General features: G+C 36.1%; 4 protein-coding genes across 20 annotated transcripts; 2 read left to right on the plus strand and 2 right to left on the minus strand.

Annotated features, from left to right (window-relative positions):
* Nucleotides 1-167: 167 nt before the first annotated feature.
* LOC113741967 (uncharacterized protein At2g34160-like) lies at nt 168-2,635 on the plus strand. Of its 2 annotated transcripts, none has more exons than XM_027269641.2 (5): nt 168-452; nt 592-640; nt 1,666-1,728; nt 1,843-1,907; nt 2,312-2,635. In XM_027269641.2, exons 1-5 carry the CDS (start codon nt 324-326, stop codon nt 2,426-2,428), a joined length of 423 nt encoding a protein of 140 aa, XP_027125442.1. In that variant the 5' UTR covers nt 168-323; the 3' UTR covers nt 2,429-2,635. The 2 variants fall into 2 exon arrangements, with proteins under 2 accessions (XP_027125442.1, XP_027125443.1); XM_027269642.2 differs by having other exon boundaries at nt 317-452; nt 561-640.
* Nucleotides 2,636-5,819: 3,184 nt separating this feature from the next.
* On the plus strand, nt 5,820-9,364 carry LOC113742129 (O-fucosyltransferase 13). 4 transcript variants are annotated; one of them, XM_072047173.1, is made up of 6 exons: nt 5,820-5,944; nt 6,404-6,486; nt 6,810-6,917; nt 7,049-7,137; nt 8,066-8,287; nt 8,417-9,364. In XM_072047173.1, exons 3-6 carry the CDS (start codon nt 6,906-6,908, stop codon nt 9,147-9,149), a joined length of 1,056 nt encoding a protein of 351 aa, XP_071903274.1. In that variant the 5' UTR covers nt 5,820-5,944; nt 6,404-6,486; nt 6,810-6,905; the 3' UTR covers nt 9,150-9,364. The 4 variants fall into 4 exon arrangements, with proteins under 4 accessions (XP_071903274.1, XP_071903275.1, XP_027125651.1 ...); XM_072047174.1 differs by having other exon boundaries at nt 6,847-6,917; XM_027269850.2 differs by having other exon boundaries at nt 5,841-6,245; nt 6,847-6,917.
* A 158-nt stretch (nt 9,365-9,522) lies between these two features.
* Nucleotides 9,523-13,868, minus strand: LOC113742128 (uncharacterized). Of its 7 annotated transcripts, none has more exons than XM_072047170.1 (4): nt 11,390-13,868; nt 10,612-10,660; nt 10,247-10,318; nt 9,523-10,134 (listed from the first exon to the last, which is right to left on the minus strand). In XM_072047170.1, the coding sequence occupies exons 1-2, from the start codon at nt 13,449-13,451 to the stop codon at nt 10,650-10,652; spliced, it is 2,073 nt and encodes a 690-aa protein (XP_071903271.1). In that variant the 5' UTR covers nt 13,452-13,868; the 3' UTR covers nt 9,523-10,134; nt 10,247-10,318; nt 10,612-10,649. The 7 variants fall into 7 exon arrangements, with proteins under 7 accessions (XP_071903271.1, XP_071903273.1, XP_071903272.1 ...); XM_072047172.1 differs by having other exon boundaries at nt 9,523-10,166; XM_072047171.1 differs by having other exon boundaries at nt 9,523-10,174.
* Nucleotides 13,869-14,274: 406 nt separating this feature from the next.
* LOC113741344 (pentatricopeptide repeat-containing protein At1g80150, mitochondrial) lies at nt 14,275-18,724 on the minus strand. 7 transcript variants are annotated; one of them, XM_027268859.2, is made up of 5 exons: nt 18,573-18,724; nt 16,747-18,275; nt 16,482-16,554; nt 15,245-15,437; nt 14,275-14,918 (listed from the first exon to the last, which is right to left on the minus strand). In XM_027268859.2, the coding sequence occupies exon 2, from the start codon at nt 18,183-18,185 to the stop codon at nt 16,929-16,931; it is 1,257 nt and encodes a 418-aa protein (XP_027124660.1). In that variant the 5' UTR covers nt 18,186-18,275; nt 18,573-18,724; the 3' UTR covers nt 14,275-14,918; nt 15,245-15,437; nt 16,482-16,554; nt 16,747-16,928. The 7 variants fall into 7 exon arrangements, with proteins under 7 accessions (XP_027124660.1, XP_071903276.1, XP_027124662.1 ...); XM_072047175.1 differs by having other exon boundaries at nt 16,747-18,361; nt 18,573-18,718; XM_027268861.2 differs by having other exon boundaries at nt 15,245-15,348; nt 16,747-18,719.
* Nucleotides 18,725-20,201: the final 1,477 nt, after the last annotated feature.

Genomic DNA, 20,201 nt, shown 5'->3' on the forward strand with positions numbered 1-20,201 from the left:
CATGCAAAATTTTCTAAAATCGTACAAAGGAAAGAAATAGCTTCTACTAAACAAGTAATCCCAAAACAAAAAAAAAAAAAGAAAAGGAATTTCGCTGGAAAACGTTGTCCAGGTCCAAGCAATGACCTACGTGGAACAATTGTTAATCCCTCTCCCCAAACGTGGCACAGCGTGACGTCCGTGGCTCAGTCTTCAAATTTCCCAAATCGAACCCAAACCCTAATCCCGAATAGGGAATAACGCCATCAACACTTCTTCTGTCTGACAAAAGACTCACCTCCATCGTAAATCGGAGATTTTGAAAAAACCAAAAGAAAAAAAAAATGGAAGAGATAACAGATGGAGTAAACGACATTAACATCAATAATAGTAATAATGATCTTCAAAAGAAGAATCGCATTCAAGTTTCCAATACTAAAAAGCCTCTCTTCTTCTACGTCAACCTCGCCAAGGTATATTAGTTTTTGTTTTCCTTTCATTTTCTTTTTCTTTTTTTTTTCAAATTCACAAGCTTCTGAATTTTTTCTTTTGTGTCTAAATCAATTATTCGTAATGTAAAGTTGGTGGTTGGTTTACGATGTATGGTTGCAGAGGTACATGCAGCAGCACAATGAGGTGGAGCTTTCGGCCCTTGGGATGGGTACTTTCTTAATCTAGGCTTGTTTTGCCAATTCGTTCCGTAATTAATATATGTATCCTTTTTTTTTTTTTTTTTGGATTTACTGATTTGAATCTTGTTCATGGATTTTGAATGCTTATCTGAAATAAAGAACATCTTGTCTGGCGCTCATGAATAAGGTTAACATTTAATGTTCCTTTTCTTAGGAAAACTGCTAAGCCTGTGTCTTATGTAAATAGTCCATCAAATTACTAGGGCGTCTATTGGATTGGATTCCGTTGGTATGTCTATAATGACCGTATATAAAGTTACTTGGTGATTTCACAGGTAGATACCTAGGGGCGCGTGACAACTATGTCTATTGCCTACTGAAAACTAACTTGACTGTATACTATACCTTTTCTGAATTTTTGCTTGGTATGGCTTTCTTCTTCAAACCATTAAAATCTGTTGTTAGCTTTAATTGTTCATATTTATTTGTCCTGTCTTGCTGTATTGTGAAGTCTATTTCCCAAACTGAAAGTTGGCGTATAGAAGAAAGTGCGGAATTGCACAGTTTCGAGCTGCTATAATTTGCCTGCAAGAAACATAGTAAATCTAATGCAAAAAATTACACTGTTTGAGGTGTTAAAAAAATGGCGATTCTCTGCTAACAGAGGAGTACTAATTTTCCCATTATAGCTGATGCTGTTTGGATGGACAAACTCTGGCATTCCGCTCCTGATATTGAAAAGGAATCATGTTCTGTTTCACATCCTGTTCAATCAGCTCATGTTGATTTGGACATGGGTTAAACGAGCTAAGGATGATCTTTAACTTGATAGCTTGTGAAGTATATGTACGGCTGCAACTGTTTAGCTTTATGTTCTTGAAGCGTATCATGATTTGGTGTAAGCTAGAACTTCACAAAGAACCAGTGCCTGATTGTGCATTACATGACCAACATGAGATTGCTTCTTTAGAAGTCTTCGCACTGCTTGCTTTGCCACTATTATTTTTTTTTCTGGTAATAAGCACTGATGTCAATTTCTAATGTAATATCGCAGCAATTGCTACAGTTGTTTCGGTTGCAGAAATTCTGAAGAACAATGGCCTGGCTGTTGAAAAGAGTGAGTTATTTCCTCCCAGTTATATCTTTCAAAACTTAAATTTATGTAGTGGATATGGATGTTATGATCCAGGTAGGATGAAGTTTATTTCTTTCTGAATTAAAACTATTGCAGGAATAGTGACATCAACTGTGGAGATAAAGGATGATTCCAGGGGGCGACCTGTTCAAAAGGCTAAGGTAATGATAGTAAATGTGTGGGTTTTGGGAAGTTTTCTTCTGCATTCCTGATGACAAACTACAATATCTTGGCCCCATTTTGTCTTCCCTCGTATTGAATTACAAACTTGGCAGAAGTAAATAGTTATAATGGGAAAATTAGTACTCCTCTGTTAGCTCTCTAACCTTTATTGGTTTAGTGAATGGGCCGTAGTACTCAAGTTTTAATTCTAAGTGATAAAGACTGAATTGCCGGTTTTCTGAGATAGCTTTTCATTTGGCATTGTTCTCTTTTGATCTTCAGACACCCATTGCGTTGTACCAGTAGAAATCTCATTTAATTCAAAACAGACTTGACATGCATATTCAGTTTCTTGTCATATTTCTTTTATTTGGTTGAACATTAGCTGAAATTTCTGTTGCAGATTGAGATAGTGCTGGGGAAGTCGGCAAAATTTGATGAGTTGATGGCTGCTTCGCAAGAGGAGAGGGAGAACGAAGGGAAAGTGGGGCAGTCTGGAAATGTGGAGGAACAGAGCTGATAAGATAATGGCTGTGTCTCTTTTTTTTTTTTTTTTGGGTTCATTAAAGCTGCAGGAATCAATCAATTTTTGGTTTTTTTTTTTTTTGGTAGAACTGTAAGACAGTTTTCAATAGCTAACAAGGCTGTCTTCTTTCGTTTTTTCGTTACATTTTCAGGCTTTTATTTCCATTGAGATGTCAATTAGTTGAACGCATCTTTTTCTTAAGTTTCTGGTGCTCAATGTTTCATTTCAATTTTGGGATGTACCTTTCCAGAATTGATGAGACGTTAACCACTTTGTTTGACATAGAGTTTGTTCATTCTCGATTATCAACTCGGAAAAGTTTTGACAAGGAAAAACTGAATTTCAGCCTCTTTTAAATTTGCTGGCTTGCAGCCTGTTACGTATATTTTCATGCCACCATGCATGCATCCCTAGAAAACGAATATGCCGCTTTCCACCCCCTCTCTGCTCATCTGGCGACCTAACCAGAAGCACTACTGCTTTTGGGGAGTTTAAGATTGTTAGCAATAAAATTTTTAAAAAAATGAAAACTTTGTGGCTGTCCTTGTTTTGGGCACACCCCGAATCGTTTAAATAGAGCAATTTTTTAGGAAACAATTTTTAAAACTTCTCTAAACTTGTTTGCTATCATTTTTTATTTATTTTCTAACACATGTATATCGCGTTACTAAAAAAGCTTTCGATTATCATTTGGAAAGCTTAAAGAAAAATCAAATATTTTTACCATGATTCTTGGTATTTTGAATTATTTAAGTTTTATTCTTCTCCTTAGCAGTTCTTTTTGTCGTCCTAATATTGCAAATGCAACATTATGATTTCGCTAATAAAACGCCTTCTTTCTACTTAGCCGAAGGATAGTTGCACATTTCCGTTGAAAATTTTGGTAAGGGTTATGATTCCACTAACAAAACGCCTTCTTTCTACTTAACCAAAGGATATTTACACATTTCTGTCGAAAATTTTGCTGAGGGTCATGGCCTTAATCTGGTAGATGCTGACAAGTGATAGCTAAAAGTTGGGAGCAAGGATGGCAAAAAGAGTCTAATTTAGTTTTTTTTTTTAAAAAAAATTACCTTCAAGTTTGATCTGATCTTTGGTAAGCTTGAGGTTATCCTTTGGAGTAGATTCTAAAGGATATTATATCAAGTTGAGCTCTAAAATGGACAAATTTGATTTATCTACACAAAAAATATTATAAACTCAAATTAGGCTAGTTTAGGGATGGCAATGGGGGCGCCCGCCCCGCGGGGGGCTCTCGGGGCGGGGGGCGGGGGAGTATACCCCCGCCCCGTCACCCGCAAAACAAAAAAAAAAAAATATATATATATATATATATATATAATATGTAAGTTAATTAGTTATAAACTTATGATAATGATATTATTAGTTAGATGTATTATATAATGTATATTAGTTTATGTAATATAATTGATACATGTCTACTAATATTATGAATAATTATACATGTCTACTAATAGAATTTATTAATTAGTTATACTAAATTTACTAATACATTTATACTAAATTTCTAATTACACTTAATAGAATAACACTTTTTTCTCAAAAAAAAGCACAAACACAATAATGAATTAGTGATTGCATTTGTACTAAAAGTGAAAACTTGACTATTTTAGTTATATTTATTTCATCATATTGGATTGTATTCAAATAACTTCTGTTTGATTGTTTTTATGAGTTTCAATTGTAAAATTACAATGAATAATAATTTGGTGATGTGTTGATATTTTAGTACTTGATTATTTATTAAAATTAAATTATAATAAAATTATATTAACCCCGCGGGTGCCCCCGCGGGGGAAGCAGGGCAAGGCGGGGCGGGGACGGGGCGGGGCGGGGGGAGCGGGGGACGGGGGACGGGGGAGCTAATAGGCAACGGGGCGGGGGACGGGGGAGGGGTCCCCCGCCCCAACCCCGCCCCGTTGCCATCCCTAGGCTAGTTTATTTATCAACTTCAAAAACAACTTCGAGAAGTGAACTCTTAGTATTCTATATGGCTCAATTATAAATTGGGCCCATGTAATCACGGCTTGACAGCAAACTATTTCTTGTAATTTTGAAACCTATAAATTGCCCTCGATAACTCAAGCCAAATGTATGTCCATACTAAAAAGACGGTAATGTCCTCATTATAAGGATATTGTCTGATGACTTTCTTTTTTTAAAAAAAAAAAAAAAATTTCCTCTCTCTTCTTCTTTGCGTGTTTAGGTCTTTTTCTTTATCTTTCATTCCTAATTCTGTATACAAACTTCAACAATAATATATTAGAGAATTTCTTTTCATGGTTAAATATATAATGTAACTTTCATGCTAGAAACATTTGGTCATCACCAATTTTCATAAGAAAGTAAATATCATATATTAATAAATTTAAGTATTTTCTATTGATATAATTAATGGGCTTGTCTATCAAGCGCCTACTAAGTATTAGTTAAGATGTAATTTAGGTTTTAATATTTAGAAAATGTAAAGTTCAAATAAGGAATGCTTTTAAATGCAAAATAGGCTAATAATTGTTAGTGTTGGCATATAGGTTAGGGGTAATTTAGATGTCCTTTTTTGGATTGCTATTTTTAGAATTTTTTTTATAGAAAAATATATTATAACTATTCGATATATGTGAGGTAAAAAGATAATTGAAAAATGTATTCATGGAAAATGTAAAAAATTTTCTGTGAAAATTCACAATACAAACAACAAGTGTCTATTAAGCACCTATTAAAAAAACTTATAAATATTATGCATCAATTGTTATGATGCATCAACTCCTAATAAAAATAGAAATTATGTAAAATATTTTTACTAGATCTAGACTAGAGTTATTAATTTCATAATATTTGATGATAATTAAGTATGTTATATAACTAAATAATAGTATTTTTTAAACATCGGCAGAAAATATTAATAAGAAATAAAAAGTAAAAATAAAATAAAAGTGAAATATTTATACTTAATGTGCAATATCTATTTCTTATGTTTAATGACAAATCCTTAACAAAATTAAAAAGCATTTAAATTATTTTTAATAATTTTACACCACTTTTTTTATGATGATTTAGGGTAACTATTTTTTTGTAAGAAAATAACAACAACTATTTAATCATAAAATGAAGTTAACTAGTACATTATCAATGAGATTTATATACCGTAATGCAAATGGAGACAGAAAAAAATCCAAATATAGTAAAGAAAAAAAGAAGAAGAAAAAGAAAATAAAAGTGGATTATTAGACAAATTTCCTATAATAACGGGCATAACTATCTTTTCTTTTTTTACCCATATACTGTTGACTTTTAGTCACTAGGAGGTAATTTATAGATTCGTAAATACTGATCCCTAATTATCAGCAGGCACCATGTAATTAAGACCTGATTACAATACGGGTCAATCTCTAATATTTACCCCACCCGAACTCGATACTGTTCGGACTCCCAGCAGTTTGGTCCGCCTTGCAACCACCCAATCTGAGGATAGTTAAAAGCTTGGACAGTGTACGGCTATTTTAATTCTGTAAACTGCTGCTGGATCTGTGATTCCTCATGCCTTCAAGAATTTCACCAAAGGAAGGCATCTGGGGCTTCTTCTTCTACTGGATCTGAAAGAGACAGCTAGTGTTATATTTCTTTGACCTCTAAATTCATGAAAAATTAGAGAAAGAAAGAAAAAGATGATAGAGTTAATGCTCAAGAAACCTTTGCTTAGTATTGTAGTGGTGCTGATAGTCTCTTTGTTCCTTATTCTGTTCTCATCATCTTCTCCTTTCTCTGAAACCCCTTATAGTATTACTTCGTTGTGAGTTACAAATCTCTTCGTTTTTTTTCCCTGGGCTTCGTGCACCTGTACTCTCTGTTTACTTCTTAGAAGTTACGAAAAGTTCTTTGTTTTTTAGCGTCTTGTTATTTTGTAAAGGTAATGCTGAAAATTTTAACGTGTTATTGTTAATTGAACAGCTCAGATAGACCGGAGATTTGGAGTCTTCGAAGGGTTGTTGAATGGAGACCCTGCAAATGGTGGCTTCAACAACCTCCTTCTCGTTAGTATTATGGACTTCTTTATTTCAATTATGGAAATTCCTGTTTTGTTTCAGTATATTCTTTTTCTGGGTTTTAGGGTGCAGATATCATGTTTTCAGATTCTAAATGGGCTGTGCTGATTTTATGGAACTTCTCACGAATTTTAAACCTTGAGAAGATATACTATATGTTTTTTCGTTGGTATTATGTTTGTAAATCTGTATCTGGTAAACGGGATTTGCTTGGAAATGAATAGATAACTTGGATGGGCTTTTCATGATGGATATATAATTTGGATGATCTAGTTTTTCTCTAAGTCAAAGTTGACTGGCTTCCAATGCAGACATTTGGATTTGGTTTTTTGTGTTGATATGCTGCAGCTCTACCTGCTCACAGTAATGGTTACATTCGTGTGGATTGCTATGGTGGGCTCAATCAGATGAGAAGGGATGTAAGTACTTGGCCTTTGTTTCTTATTCCCTTTCAACTTCACACTTCAGCCCCTCTCTGCTTTCTTCATTTGTTTTCCTTTGTAGTATGATATCGTAACATCATGTTCGATGTGCTTTGTGCAATTTGCAGTTTTGCGATGGCGTTGGGATTGCTCGACTGCTTAATGCAACTCTTGTTTTGCCCAAATTTGAAGTGGCCGCATATTGGAATGAATCAAGGTAAGTGAAGCTCTTATGTAATACTTATCGGGCTATCCACTCATGGAGTTGCATCTTTGTTATATATTAACTTTTACTTCCCTAGGATGCCAGTCAAGGCAACACTAAACTTGTCTCAATTGTAGGACCATTCCATGTTTGAGATTCATTTCAATATTAGTCTTTCGTATAGCAATTTGATTAGCACAAGTTGCATATTTTACGATCATGACTGCATTGTGTAGTTTATTGCTCAGGTAAGAATCAAATAGCTTAAGGCTGTAGTTCTTGCATGCTGTTCCTAAGATTGCCTCAATACACAAGATAATGCCCACAATTTTACTCTTGATAATTTTGTAGCACCTATATTAGCCCTGGCAATTGTATAAGCGATATATGGAATTTGAAGAAGAGTTGATGTCAGTTCTTTTACTCAAAATACATCTAAACCGTCATCCATAGCTTGTGAGCCATGATCGGCTAATTGTGGCATTTCATCAAGAGAGCTTTGTGGAGTGAAATAATACCTGCACTCATGTAATTCAATCCAGTCATCCCTGGGATGTAATCCTTCACAAGCACTCTTGGACTATGACAACCCGAGTCTGTACATTGAAGGATGAGTTATTTTCTTTCTGCCAAATGTGGAAGTTTTCTTCCTATAACCAACATATTGATAATGTCTCATCCTTTCCTTTGCATGGTTAATCACAGTCTCACAGCTGGACTGTGATCTAAGGATTTTTTTTTTCACTTGGCCTTTAAAAATCTTAGGTGAGTGCTGTCTATTCAAGTGAAGGAGATATCTTAGACTATGCCACCAACTTCTGTTGAATATACAGGGGAGATGCATCTCCTAATCCATCTCTAATGCATCTTTTTATTTAGTGCTTTCCTTTCTGTTTACTTCCATGTGATATTGTGCATAACTTTTTCTGTTATATTTCAGTGGGTTTGCAGATGTGTTTGATGTGGATTACTTCATCCAAGAAATGAATGGCTATGTTAAAGTAGTTAAAGATTTGCCTGCAGATATTGCATCAAAAGAACCTTTTCGAGTAGATTGTAGCAAGAGAAAAGGCCAGTTTGATTATGTTGAAAGTGTACTTCCTGCTTTATTGGAGCATCGTTATATATCTATGACACCTGCAATGAGTCAGAGAAGGGATAGGTAAAGCTCAAGTGTCTATTTATATTTCTTATAGTGTTAGAAAGCGTTAATGGCTGCACACGTGAAATGTTGAACAAAACTCACTTATTTGAATCCCACTTCTTGATATTATGACTATCTTCTCTGTAGGTATCCTTTACATGGAAAGGCTGCTCTTTGTCAAGCTTGTTATACTGCTCTGCGACTTACTAACTCTTTGGAGAAAAAGGGCCTTGAGCTTCTGCAGGCTATACCTAAGCCCTTCCTCTCGCTGCACCTGAGGTTTGAACCTGACATGGTTGCATACAGCCAATGTGAGTACTTTGGTCTTTCTTCTACCTCCTTAAAAGCTATAGAGGCAGCACGTGCGGACCGCAAACCCTGGGCTGGAGAAGCATCCCGTATTTGGAGAAACCGCGGCAAGTGTCCCCTCACTCCAAATGAGACTGCTCTCATTCTTCAGGCTCTTTCCGTCCCTACAAACACAAATATATATTTGGCCGCTGGAGATGGGCTTATGGAACTTGAAGGGCTTACCTCTGTATACACTAATGCTGTTACAAAATCCACCCTTCTTAGTGATGAGGACTTCACAAGCATGCATGGAAACACAAAAGCTGCCCTTGATTATTATGTATCCATTAACAGCGACTATTACATTGCTACGTACTTTGGGAATATGGATAAGATGGTAGCAGCAATACGGGCTATGAAGGGGTTGTACAAAACGCTTTTCTTAAGTAGGAGGGCTTTTGCAGTATTCACATCTCAAGGGCTCAGAGGGGAAAGATTAATGGAAGCACTGTGGAAGGCTCATAGAGATGATTTTGTAATGAGTAGGGGTTCTGCTTTATCTGACTGCTTTTGTGAGTTCCAGTTATAGGTAGATTATAATCATTTTTTAAATCCTTTCAAATTTATGTAGTTTTGCATCACTGATTTGGTTTTGGGAGCAGAAATTGTTACATGAGATACCTGGATAGTCAGCAAGTTGTTTAAGTTGGAGACCACAGTTACTGTATCTCGAATATTTGTAGATCTGTCCCAGCATGAAGGGCATTGTTTAGCTAATGAATTGAACCATGTATTTGTTTTGAAGTGTTGCATTTTATTTTCTATGTGCACGCCAAATCTTTGCACAGTGGAATTTGGACCAGATGTTGGTGTGCATCATTTAGCTAATCAATCAATTCACTTGATGTTCATGTATTTTGTATGACAAGACAATCAGGGTCCTCTTTCTGGGCTCATTTCAATTCAGACGGACAAAGAGTATTGCGTTGAATAGAATCAAATCCTACATTAACAGGATGCGGTTACACGCTATTGAGTTTGAGAGTGCAAAAGCCCCTAATCGAAAATCTCTTTACAAATTTCATGTGTGCACTTTGCCCAAAAGGAATATTCTGTTGGACGATCACTGTTGTCAGTCATGTCACACTAACTTTTGATGCCGCACAGCCTCACAGGTGAGAACACATTCAGACTTGAAGGAAGGATGCAAGTTCCAACATTCCGGCGGATGCACAAATGTGGATCACGTTTGAAACTTTGTATCAACAAGTATCTCCAACTAGCTACCGCTTATCAAGAAGTTTGTGTTCCATTTCCAGTTCCACCTTTCAGCATATGCCAGGATCGACAAATTCCATTCTACGTATGATAAACTAGCAAGGTTCCGCCTGACACCTCGGTAGTTGCCTTAGATCTAAAGTTACTAGTATCACGACATGGCCACCAGCAAAATCACACACAACCTTCTATCAGTTATTGGCGTTTCTTACAATGTCGCAAGATTGTGCAAGGGCACATTCACATGAGAGCTCGTCCACCAAACTTATCAGCAGATTGTCAAACTTCATGAAAATCTTCCAGGATTAACAAGTGGCACTATTAGTGGCTGCATGTCTATCAATCTGAAATCAACTTGGGACTAATAATTGCGCATAATAATCAAAAGGAAAGTGTTAGAGGACTTACTTTCACAGCAGTGCCTACTTGTTACTGAAGGAATGATGCAAAACAAAATCACCTTGCATATTTCCTCTCTCTCTGCAAAAAATAAATAATTTTCATACTGGGCATAAAACTTGGAAGCTAAACAGAACTGTAAAATAGGAATAATTGCCACCATAGTCTAATACTCCAATCATCCACCAAAGGATGACGGGAAAATTGTAAGTTCTAAGTTGTAGTTTCTTTAGAAAACAATCTGGAACAGAAGCATTTATAGTGGTACTTAGAGTGGGAAAATAGCAGTCCACTAGCAATACAAAAAACTTTACTATGATCTGTACCTCAGGCATGAAACTATATGAGTTTGTGAACTTGCAACCAAATCTTACCTCCATTTATCAAGTGTATGTACTTCACACTTCAGATGTCACAAGTCACCTACACAGAAAATAGTAATTATATCAAACGACAGCGCCAGATGGCTTTTCCTCCAAAAATCAAGGATTCAGATTAAAATTTAAAAACTTTCCATCTACTTTGATTTTACCATGACAGTAGGTTTTAGATATTAGCAAATGGAGCCAAAGTACTCCTATACTAGCTCTCAATGTGCTGTATAGCATGTATTCTCTACTTCCAGGGTAACACACATAATTTAGTCCTTGAGACAGCTCCTTCATCTCATGCAAGGCACTAATGTGTTGGTTAACTTCAGATACTCTTGTTTGAAGTACAATAAAAGTTTCAAGTTCTTCCTTGCACTTAACTAACTGAAACTTTGATATTTCCTCAGTTCCTGATAATGTTCTTCTTTAATCAATGCATGCAAGATATGTGAGGCCTCAGAAGTCATTCCATTAGTTGAATATTGGTCAAACACCAAAGAGTATTTTTCAGCAACATGGAGCTCTTGCTCATTTAAGTTGCATGAGACAATGCTTCTCCATTGCTCTGATATTCCTTCGGAGCAAATACCATGCAAGAAGGCAGCAAAACTGATGGGATTTGAAATACATCCCTTGCTAGCTATTTTATTTCTTAACTGCAGTGCTGTTCTGAACATACCACGCAAACAAAGACAAACAATTATGGAACTGTACACTGCTGTCTGACAATCACAACCATCGGATATCATTCTTTGATAGACATCCAGAAACACAGACTTACTATAGTTAGACATCTTTTCTTGCTTGGATATATCAAGTACACTGTTTGAAAATCCCTTAACCAGAAAGTGAAATGTAATGTCATTGGGAGTGCACTTGCTAATCAGCATTTGGTCAAAAAAGAAGGCTCCTTTTGCAAGGTTTCCTACCGTACAAAAGCCACCTATTATTGTGGTATAAGTCACAACATTAGGCATCAAACCACTCAACTGCATCTCCCTAAGAATCTTTTCAGCTCCTGCAAGATCTCCATTGCGACAAAACCCATTGATTAGACTGGTATATGTTACCACATTAGGAGTACAATTTCGTTTGATCATGTTTCCAAGCATCACCAATGCACCAACCAGATAATGCTGCTTTATGTATCCATCAATAATGGTGGAATAAGTAAATTCATCTGGAAAAATGTTTCTCTCCATCATTATATTCATCCACGATACTGCATCTTTCATCAACCCAAATTTACAGAATCCCTTAATCAAGGCATTATATCCCACAACTCCAGGATTTACTCCAGTCTTAATTATTTTCTTAAACAGTTTCTTTGCCCCATCCAGGTCACCATCTCTGATAAATCCATCCACTAATGTTGCATAGTTATATGCATCAGGTAACAACTTGTGGCCAAGCATCTCAGCAAGAAGTTGCTTAGTGTCAGCAAACCTCCCTTTTTTGCAAAGTCCATTCATCAAAACATTATAGATACCTGCATCTGGAAGCACTCCCCTTTGAATCATCTTGTCTCGAATTGATAAAGCAACATCAATCTCACCAGAAACCACAAACCCATGCAAAAGAGCTCCATAAGTTACCAGATCAGGTTTATGTCCATGCTCTGTCATCTCAACTAGCAAATTAGAGGCTCGGTCAAAATTGCCCTGTTTGCAGTAGAGGTGAATAAGAGGAGTATAACTGAACTTGTTAAGCAGTAATTCCCTGTTCCTCGCATGTTCTAGAAGTTTTTCAGCTTCCTGAGCCTTCTCATCTCTACATGTGCCTGAAATCAATGTATTATATGTCACAATATCAGGATTGCAGCCACCCTCAATCATCTTTCTTTCAGTCTCCATGGGATCCATTGCACAACCATGCCTGTACTTCGCATCTATAATGCTATTATAAACAGATACATTAATTGCCAATCCCCTTTCATTCATTTCTTTCAAAAGCTTATCAACATTCTTAAAATCCCCTTCCTTGCAGAACCCATTGATCATTGCTCCATAAGTCTCAACTGTGGGCAAAAATCCCTTTAGTTTCAACTCCTTAAAAAGCATATAAGCTCTTTCAACATTGCCTTTCTTGCAATGTCCATCAATCAGTATATTGTAAAACACTATATTTGGGATACACCCCTTTCCCCACCTAGCAAAAATTAATTGCATACCTTTATCAACCTCACCTTCCTTGCACAATCCTCTCACCATTATACCTGTAGTATAATTATCCGCAGAACAATTCTCTTCCCCATCAGCTCTCTCAACTGTGTCGCAATATATCCGCATTGCATCATTAATGTTACCTTTCTTCACAAGTCCATTAAGCAAAGAATTATAAGCCAACACATTTGGCACCAAACCACAGGTATTTACTTCAAAAGAATATAACTCAACGGCTTTATCAACTAAGCCACAATCAGAATAAGCTCTTAGTATTACATCAAAAGCTTCTCGGCTGGGCACTTTCCCTTGGCATTTCATGCTCTTGAGCACAACTTCGACCTCAGAAAAAACTTTAAACTTAGCCAGGAGCTTTAAAAGAGAAGAATAAGCAAACCCATCCAGAGAACAGCCATAAGGTCTATCAGAGACCCAACCAAAGAACTTAAGCCCTAAATCGGCATTGTGAATTTTATCAAACACCAAGTGGGCAATTTCAGATGGGACTATTTCCTCCACTGACAGTCGGGTTTCAAGCATTTCTTCCCATTGAGTTTGTGTCCTAAGGATCTCACACACCTCAACTACGAGTCTCTTGATCTGAGTTGGAACCGGAATTTCATGGGTTGACTTGGGATTGGGCTTGAGACGTTTAATCCCAGAAAGAAGGTTTTTAGACATGTGAACGGCGAGATTTTTAGGTTTATTTCACCCACAAAATTACAGCTTTTGAGCAGTTTCCTACAGTTTTCATTCATTGGAGATAGAAAATCTGCATACGATCAGATAATTACTATTGAGATTTGAGAAGAAAATGCAGACCTTTGATCAACTAATCTGATAAACCTATGCTAATATGACAGCTTGCTTCCAAAAGCTTTTTGTATCCCTTTTAAGTTAACCTAAAATTTAGGGGGAAAAAAAGGCCGTCAAGAACTCTCACTCCCTTCTTGCTTCCAGGGGAATTAGAAAATTGGCATGGTACAATAGCCGGGGTACAAATTCGCTTGGACCAATTGGCGGGAATTGATTTTTCGTGGTGGTCGGTCAACTGTTTTCTCAAGTCTCAAACAGTCAATATATAGAGGAAGATAAGGAGACCTTTAAATTAAAAAAAAAATAATACTAATAAAGAAGAAAACGAGATGGCCAAAAAGGGCCTTAATGGAGGAATAAAAAGTAGTAATAACCATCAATAGGCCCAAATTGCATTAACAAACGAAGTTGGACGAAGTATTGTCATCCAGGGCCTTTGTAGTTTGTAGATTGCATTCATTGGAGTGATTATTTTAGCTGGGCAGCAAAAACTTTCTATCTTTACACTTGCAAGAGAAGCAATTTTGTGGCCTGAATACATATGGTATTTTGGTGGTTACACACAAATCATCTTCGTCATTGGTGATATTCCTCTGTGATTTCACTTCAAAAGATTTCTGTCTGTGATATAAAGAAAAAATAGCACAAGGGCTGGATGGAAACGTTGTAAACTAAACAATTTAGCTCCTTATATCGGCAAAGATCAAACGTAAATCTTATTAGTTCATATTGGGTATAGATTAGATCCTGAATGGCATGGAGGAGAGGGTAGGTTGACAGTGCTTCAATTGGAGTACAATGAGATGCTGCACAGTTCATGTTGTATACAAGCTGGCACTTCAATACAAGAGTTAAAGTTTAAACGACTATATCTGAAGCCCTTGAATCTATCCAGCAGCTGACGAAATTTCCCTGCCTTCCCATGAAAGGATCATGATGTTCTCATAGAATTCTTGCTGTAGCACTCCCTTTGGCATGGATGAAACTTAGTGATCCAATCACGAGGAACTTGCGCTGTCATCATTATGAAAAACATAATAGATGCACCCTTTTCTTCCATCCCAGTGATGAAATTTACGTATGCAAAAACAGGTACCAATGCTCTTGTTTATGGGAAATATAGTTGACATAATGATGCCAGTAATCTGGATTCTTTTGCATGTGATAAGAATTGCAGTTCCGACAAATAGCAGGTTCCAAAGCCATGTCCATCTTTATTCCTTCTAAATTTGGCCAAGAAGATAGGGTACAGTATATGTTATATCTGACCTTCAAGCCAGTCAACAAACTCTAGAACAAACTTGCAGACACACCCGCTACTTGCCTTATTACCTGCATCAGAAATGGAAATATTATCGTTATCTCCGGAACAAACTGCAAAAGGTTGACAAATAGGATAATAGCATATACTTCTTCTTCTAGTTACTTTTTATAAGTGGGAACAGTATATACTTCTATATGTTTTATGAGCATTTCCTGGGCATACCAATATACGTCTAGGAAACTCAGCGTGCCCACCAAGTCTGAAGATGCTTCAAGGGGTCCATATATATGTTCATTGGGTGTAAGGTTGCAGTGTTTAAGTGGCCATTCATATTACATTTTCTAGAATAAACTTCAAGAAAATATGGAAATGAAGCATGTGCTTAGCTTTCTACCTAAACCATGTCACGTATTTCATGAAAATTCTCCCCAGTCTCAATCTTCGCTAGTGCAACGGTGCAATCGGTCGTATCTGAATACATCCATCCAGCTATCCATCCTGGCACCGGACAACGGTTTTGTACGTAAACAATGAGCAGAAGGGGCAGCTTGTATATCACTGCATATAACATATATTATAAGTTTTACCTGTCACAGCATAAATGTAAATCCTGTCATAGAACTCCTCTAGATTGAGTAAAGATGCAATGCAGAAATTTATATGTAGAGTTACATGAAAATTCTAGAAGACTATGATCAGTAATGAGCAGACTAAGAATAATCTCTCATGTAAAAATGGTAGTTCCAAAATTTCCAGAACAGGTTCTTAACATGCATGGCAACAATTTTCAATATCATAAATTGTATCATACAAGTTATTGAAAAAATTAACAGATCCAGGCTTTCCATATACATTAATTTGCTGTGCCAAGCAACCTTTCTAATTAATTATGTGCACCAAAAAAAATGAGATAAGTGCTTTAGATGATATCATCCACTCCGGCAAGAGGACAACACCCACATCACCTGGCGTGCAGGTGCATCCGTTTTTTATCTATAAAAATATTTCAACATAAATTTTGTTCCTCTTAATAAAGGAATTCAAAATTCACTTAAAAAAAACTGTTTGAATTATGCCTCCAAGAAGGAAAAAGGTCAATGACTCTTCTCCAAGCCTCAAACCTAAATTAACACAGAACTGTCAGATCCTTGACCAATCAAATTACAAGAGGTACATAAATATAAAAAACTGCAACAAAAGATACTTATTTTTAGTAGTCACTGGAACATTAATTCTTTAAATCTCCGACTACAAAGCAATTATAATTACAGCTTTCAACAACAGAACCTTCCTTTAGTAAATGTATCATCTATCAAAGAAACGCATCCTCTGCCTTCAACACCTGATAGCTGATGACTTTAATTGTCAATTTAGTAACATTTGGACCCTGTCTATTCAATAAACTCTCCCTCCGTGGAAAAGTGACTTTTACAGAAACAATTAAATGCTAAAATGTTTTAGCCTCTTCAGATTTAAGATTCAATCGACATGTTTCATTACATGCTTTCTCCTAATCACCGTGACCCAGCCCATGGCTCCCAGGTTATTAAGTAGAATTGACTTTATATACAGCCAATTCTAATAAGCAGGGCAAAGAGCAAAAGAAAATAAAAAGTAGCTTGTGAAATTACCATTTGCATCACACCCTTTGACATCTCAATTCAGGGATTTCAGCTGCCATTCTGTTCCATTTTTCTCATATGACTACCGGTACCGAAATAACAAAAGAAACACATTAAACTCTCAGAGAAATTTGTGTCCTGTGGTAGCAAATAAGCAGATAATTTTTGTCGGAAAATGGAATTGTGAGTTATGCAAAAGCTACTTCTGCATGGGGGTGAACACATGTCACAGACTTATCACAGACTCGTGAGAGAGAGAGAGAGAGAGACTCACAAAAATTTAGATGATTAAAGTTTTGGCAGATATTCAATTCTCCAGGGTCTTCATTGACACCATAGCTTTTACTTAAGACAAAGAAGAAGCACCGTCTTCTGAATACTGATCCATGAAAAGTGCTAATCAGGCTGCGGTTGCCTCAACAGCCTTAAGTAGAGAACGATGACGAGCTCCAAAAATCACAGTTTAGTTTCAGTTTGAATATTCCCATATTTTCTTGTCAGCATAGACTGCATGGTATTCATTTGATGTGCAGAAAAAGGTGGTGTCCTTTTCTTAGCCAAACTGATCACAAATTTTGCCTTATCAATTTTTCCAGTCTTCCGTAGCCCTTCAAGTAGCTTTAGTATAGTGTCGATGCTTGGAAACCAATTCTTTTCCATGCTTTTTTTAGACATCGTATATGCTAAATCAAAGTCATTGGCTTCGCAGAGATAATGAATCATTGTCTGATAAATTTTGACATTTGGTTGAATGCCTCGATCAGGTAAATGTGAATAAATCCTTTTTGCCATATCAAGAAATCCAGCTCGGTAGAACCCTTTGATCAACAAGTTATATGTGACCTCATCTGGTTTTAGACCTAGGTGATGCATCAAACCCACTAATTTATTAGCATCCCAAGACCGACCTTTATTCACCAAGAATTGGATTCTGACATTGAATGTGGCAAGGTTAGGCAAACAACCATTGAGAATCATAAGGTTCCACAACCCATTACCAATATGCCGCTGGTTAAACTTATAAAAAGCTGATATAAGCGTCGTATATGTAACCACATCAGGTCTTATTCCCAACTTTTCCATCTCTAACATGATCAAATGTGCCCTATCCAATATTCCCATTTCACATACTGCCTTGATGACGATATTCACAGAGTATACATCTAGCTTGACACCACACTCTAAAGGAGCCTCCCTAAAAAATGACTCAATTGCCTCCAAATCATGGGATAGAGTCAGAACCTTCAGTGCAGCATTGAACGCCTTGACGGTTCGCTGACAACCATACAAATGCATGTCAAAGAACGTATTAACAGCTTGCTTAAACATACCTGCCTTTCCATACAGCATTATAATCCGAATGATAAACCCTTCGCGACGACCTTGGGGCAAAATTTTCTGATGTTCAAGTAAATTTTCAATATAATCAAATCTGCCCGCCCCAGCTAATCGAGAAACCGTGTCCTCAAATGCAAACCGGTTTTCAACAACTAACTTATTACGAGCATTAGCCTTGAACAAATTAAATAACTTCTCAGGGTCCCTTTCCTTCTTCAACTTGACAAGGGCTGGCTCATCTAACTCTATGGGTTCCCTTACCACATTGGAAACCGGCCTCTCCCTAACAGAGTTAACATTCTCAGTACACGTAATAGCAGCCGCTACAATGTGGGTTGCAGTGCCAAATCTGCGAACCAGGCGCAGAGATAGCATGTTCTAAAATGCCCCCCTTCAAAACCAAACATGCCCGCCACCAAAAATCAAAACTTTAGCCAATATTCTCAGAAAGCATCCAATGCCCATCTAAAAATAACCCAATCCAGTTCAGCATCAAATAAAATAAATCAGGTCCATCATACCCAATCAATCGATGAATCAATCAAAAACTCCTAAAGAATGTAATAGCCAATATGAACGTACGAAAACGTAAAAAGAAACCAGAAAATTTAATAAAATATCAGAAACCCAAAAAGGGTTTTAATATGGGGCTCTAGGTTTATGTATATATACTTATTTGTAAGTATAAATATATGAGATTGTGGAAACAAGGCTTTATAACGGATAGCAGTACAAGTCTTAGGGATGGAAAATGGAATTTACCGGGTGATGGAACATTGATGGGGAGCTCTGAGGGGATCCTGGCGTGTGTTGTGCGTTTTTTTTTCTGTTTTTTTTTTTATTTTGTTTCCGGTTAAGCAACAAGCTGGTGGTGGTAGAGGGTTTTGCGTCAGCTGGGGGAGCTAGGTATTGGGCTTTTGAGGGGTGTGGGAAGCGGGATTTATCAACTGGAGGTGGATGCATGGTAAGAAAGTCGCACTGCCTAGGTGGCGGTGATTTTTCGGATGCATTTTACTACCAAGTCAAACAACCATTTTTCTCATTTTGTTAGTTTATCACATATTTAACACCACGGACTGATTTTTTATTTCTTATTTTTAAAGAAACTCCAGATATTCGAGAGAAAATGATTTCTTACTTATTTCTTCTTTTTTTCTTTTTCGTTTTTCAAGTTCCTCTCTTGTTCATTGCTGCTTGGTTAGACGAGACTTTGTAGCGATTTCTTCATGAAAATGGATAATTTTTTTGTTGACTAAACAAGCATCTTTAGCGGATGAACATTAGGACCATGCTAAAATGATTCACCTTCCTGTTAAAAAACTCCATCCCAATAACCTGTAGACAATGTTTTTAAACTCGGACCGGTCAGTGAACCGGAGAGGTTGCCGGTTCGCGGTCCGATCGGTTCGACCGGCCGGTTCATAAGTTCACTGTTTTTTTTTTTTTTTTTGGTTAAATACTAAGCAAGTTTCATTCTACACTTGAACTTTACCAACATAACTTAATTTAAGTTATGATAATAATAAATTTCGTAAAAGTTATACATAAAACATGGAATGATAAATATAATTAAAATATCATAATTCACCACAAGTTTTCATAAATTCATTATAAACATAAATAGATACAATCCAAATGTTCACCAATTATCACAAATAAAAACACAAAAAATAAATAAATTAAATATTGTAATTCTAAAACAACCCTTAACAAAATCCATAAAAGAGTTCAAGTTAAGACAAACCATTTGAATAGCAAACTTTTATAAGTGGCATGATAAGTAACCACACCACCTTCACAATTTAATCAACTTAAGCTGAAAAAGTTAAAATTTTATTATAAAAATATAAATCTAATTGCTCAAACTAAAAAAAAACTAAAAATTTTTGAAAAACAAATATACAGTTAAACACATAAAAAATTAATTGCTACTAAACATTACTAATTAACATGTTATATTAAATTCAATGATCCTATACCATTAATTATTTTAAATTCAATTATCAATAGCTTTGATTATGTGCCAACTACCATATTTTTTACCAGCCCAATGTTATTATTTGTAATTCCTACCCAATTCCTACATGGATGTGCACTACTTTTGCAAAAATTTCATCCTTAATTAATCAAATAAAAATAAAACAAAAAATGAGGGAAACATATGAAAATTGAGGGGAAAAAGAAGAAAATGCAAAAAAATCAACTAAAGATAATAATATAGAAAAAAAAAGCCTTGAAAAGAAAAAAAATTAAACTTACCAAGATGTTGGAAAACAAGAAAAGTTGAAATTTTCAACTTGTTTACAATCTGCTAAAGATAATAACCTGATAATAATGGTGAAGACTTGAGAAAATCTTGTTGTGGATATTTGGGTTAAAAATGGTTAAGAA

This window comes from Coffea arabica, chromosome 4e (genome assembly GCF_036785885.1).
Source record: "Coffea arabica cultivar ET-39 chromosome 4e, Coffea Arabica ET-39 HiFi, whole genome shotgun sequence".
Lineage (NCBI taxonomy): Eukaryota > Viridiplantae > Streptophyta > Magnoliopsida > Gentianales > Rubiaceae > Coffea > Coffea arabica.

Coding starts and splice junctions, on each gene's coding strand:
- LOC113741967 (XM_027269641.2), top strand. CDS start 324: ATGGAAGAGATAACAGATGGAGTAAACGACATTAACATCAATAATAGT. Junction 453..591: donor TCTACGTCAACCTCGCCAAG/GTATATTAGTTT, acceptor GTATGGTTGCAG/AGGTACATGCAGCAGCACAA. Junction 1,908..2,311: donor GACCTGTTCAAAAGGCTAAG/GTAATGATAGTA, acceptor TTTCTGTTGCAG/ATTGAGATAGTGCTGGGGAA.
- LOC113742129 (XM_027269850.2), top strand. CDS start 6,121: ATGATAGAGTTAATGCTCAAGAAACCTTTGCTTAGTATTGTAGTGGTG. Junction 6,246..6,403: donor CCTTATAGTATTACTTCGTT/GTGAGTTACAAA, acceptor TTAATTGAACAG/CTCAGATAGACCGGAGATTT. Junction 8,288..8,416: donor ATGAGTCAGAGAAGGGATAG/GTAAAGCTCAAG, acceptor TCTTCTCTGTAG/GTATCCTTTACATGGAAAGG.
- LOC113742128 (XM_027269847.2), bottom strand. CDS start 13,451: ATGTCTAAAAACCTTCTTTCTGGGATTAAACGTCTCAAGCCCAATCCC.
- LOC113741344 (XM_027268859.2), bottom strand. CDS start 18,185: ATGCTATCTCTGCGCCTGGTTCGCAGATTTGGCACTGCAACCCACATT.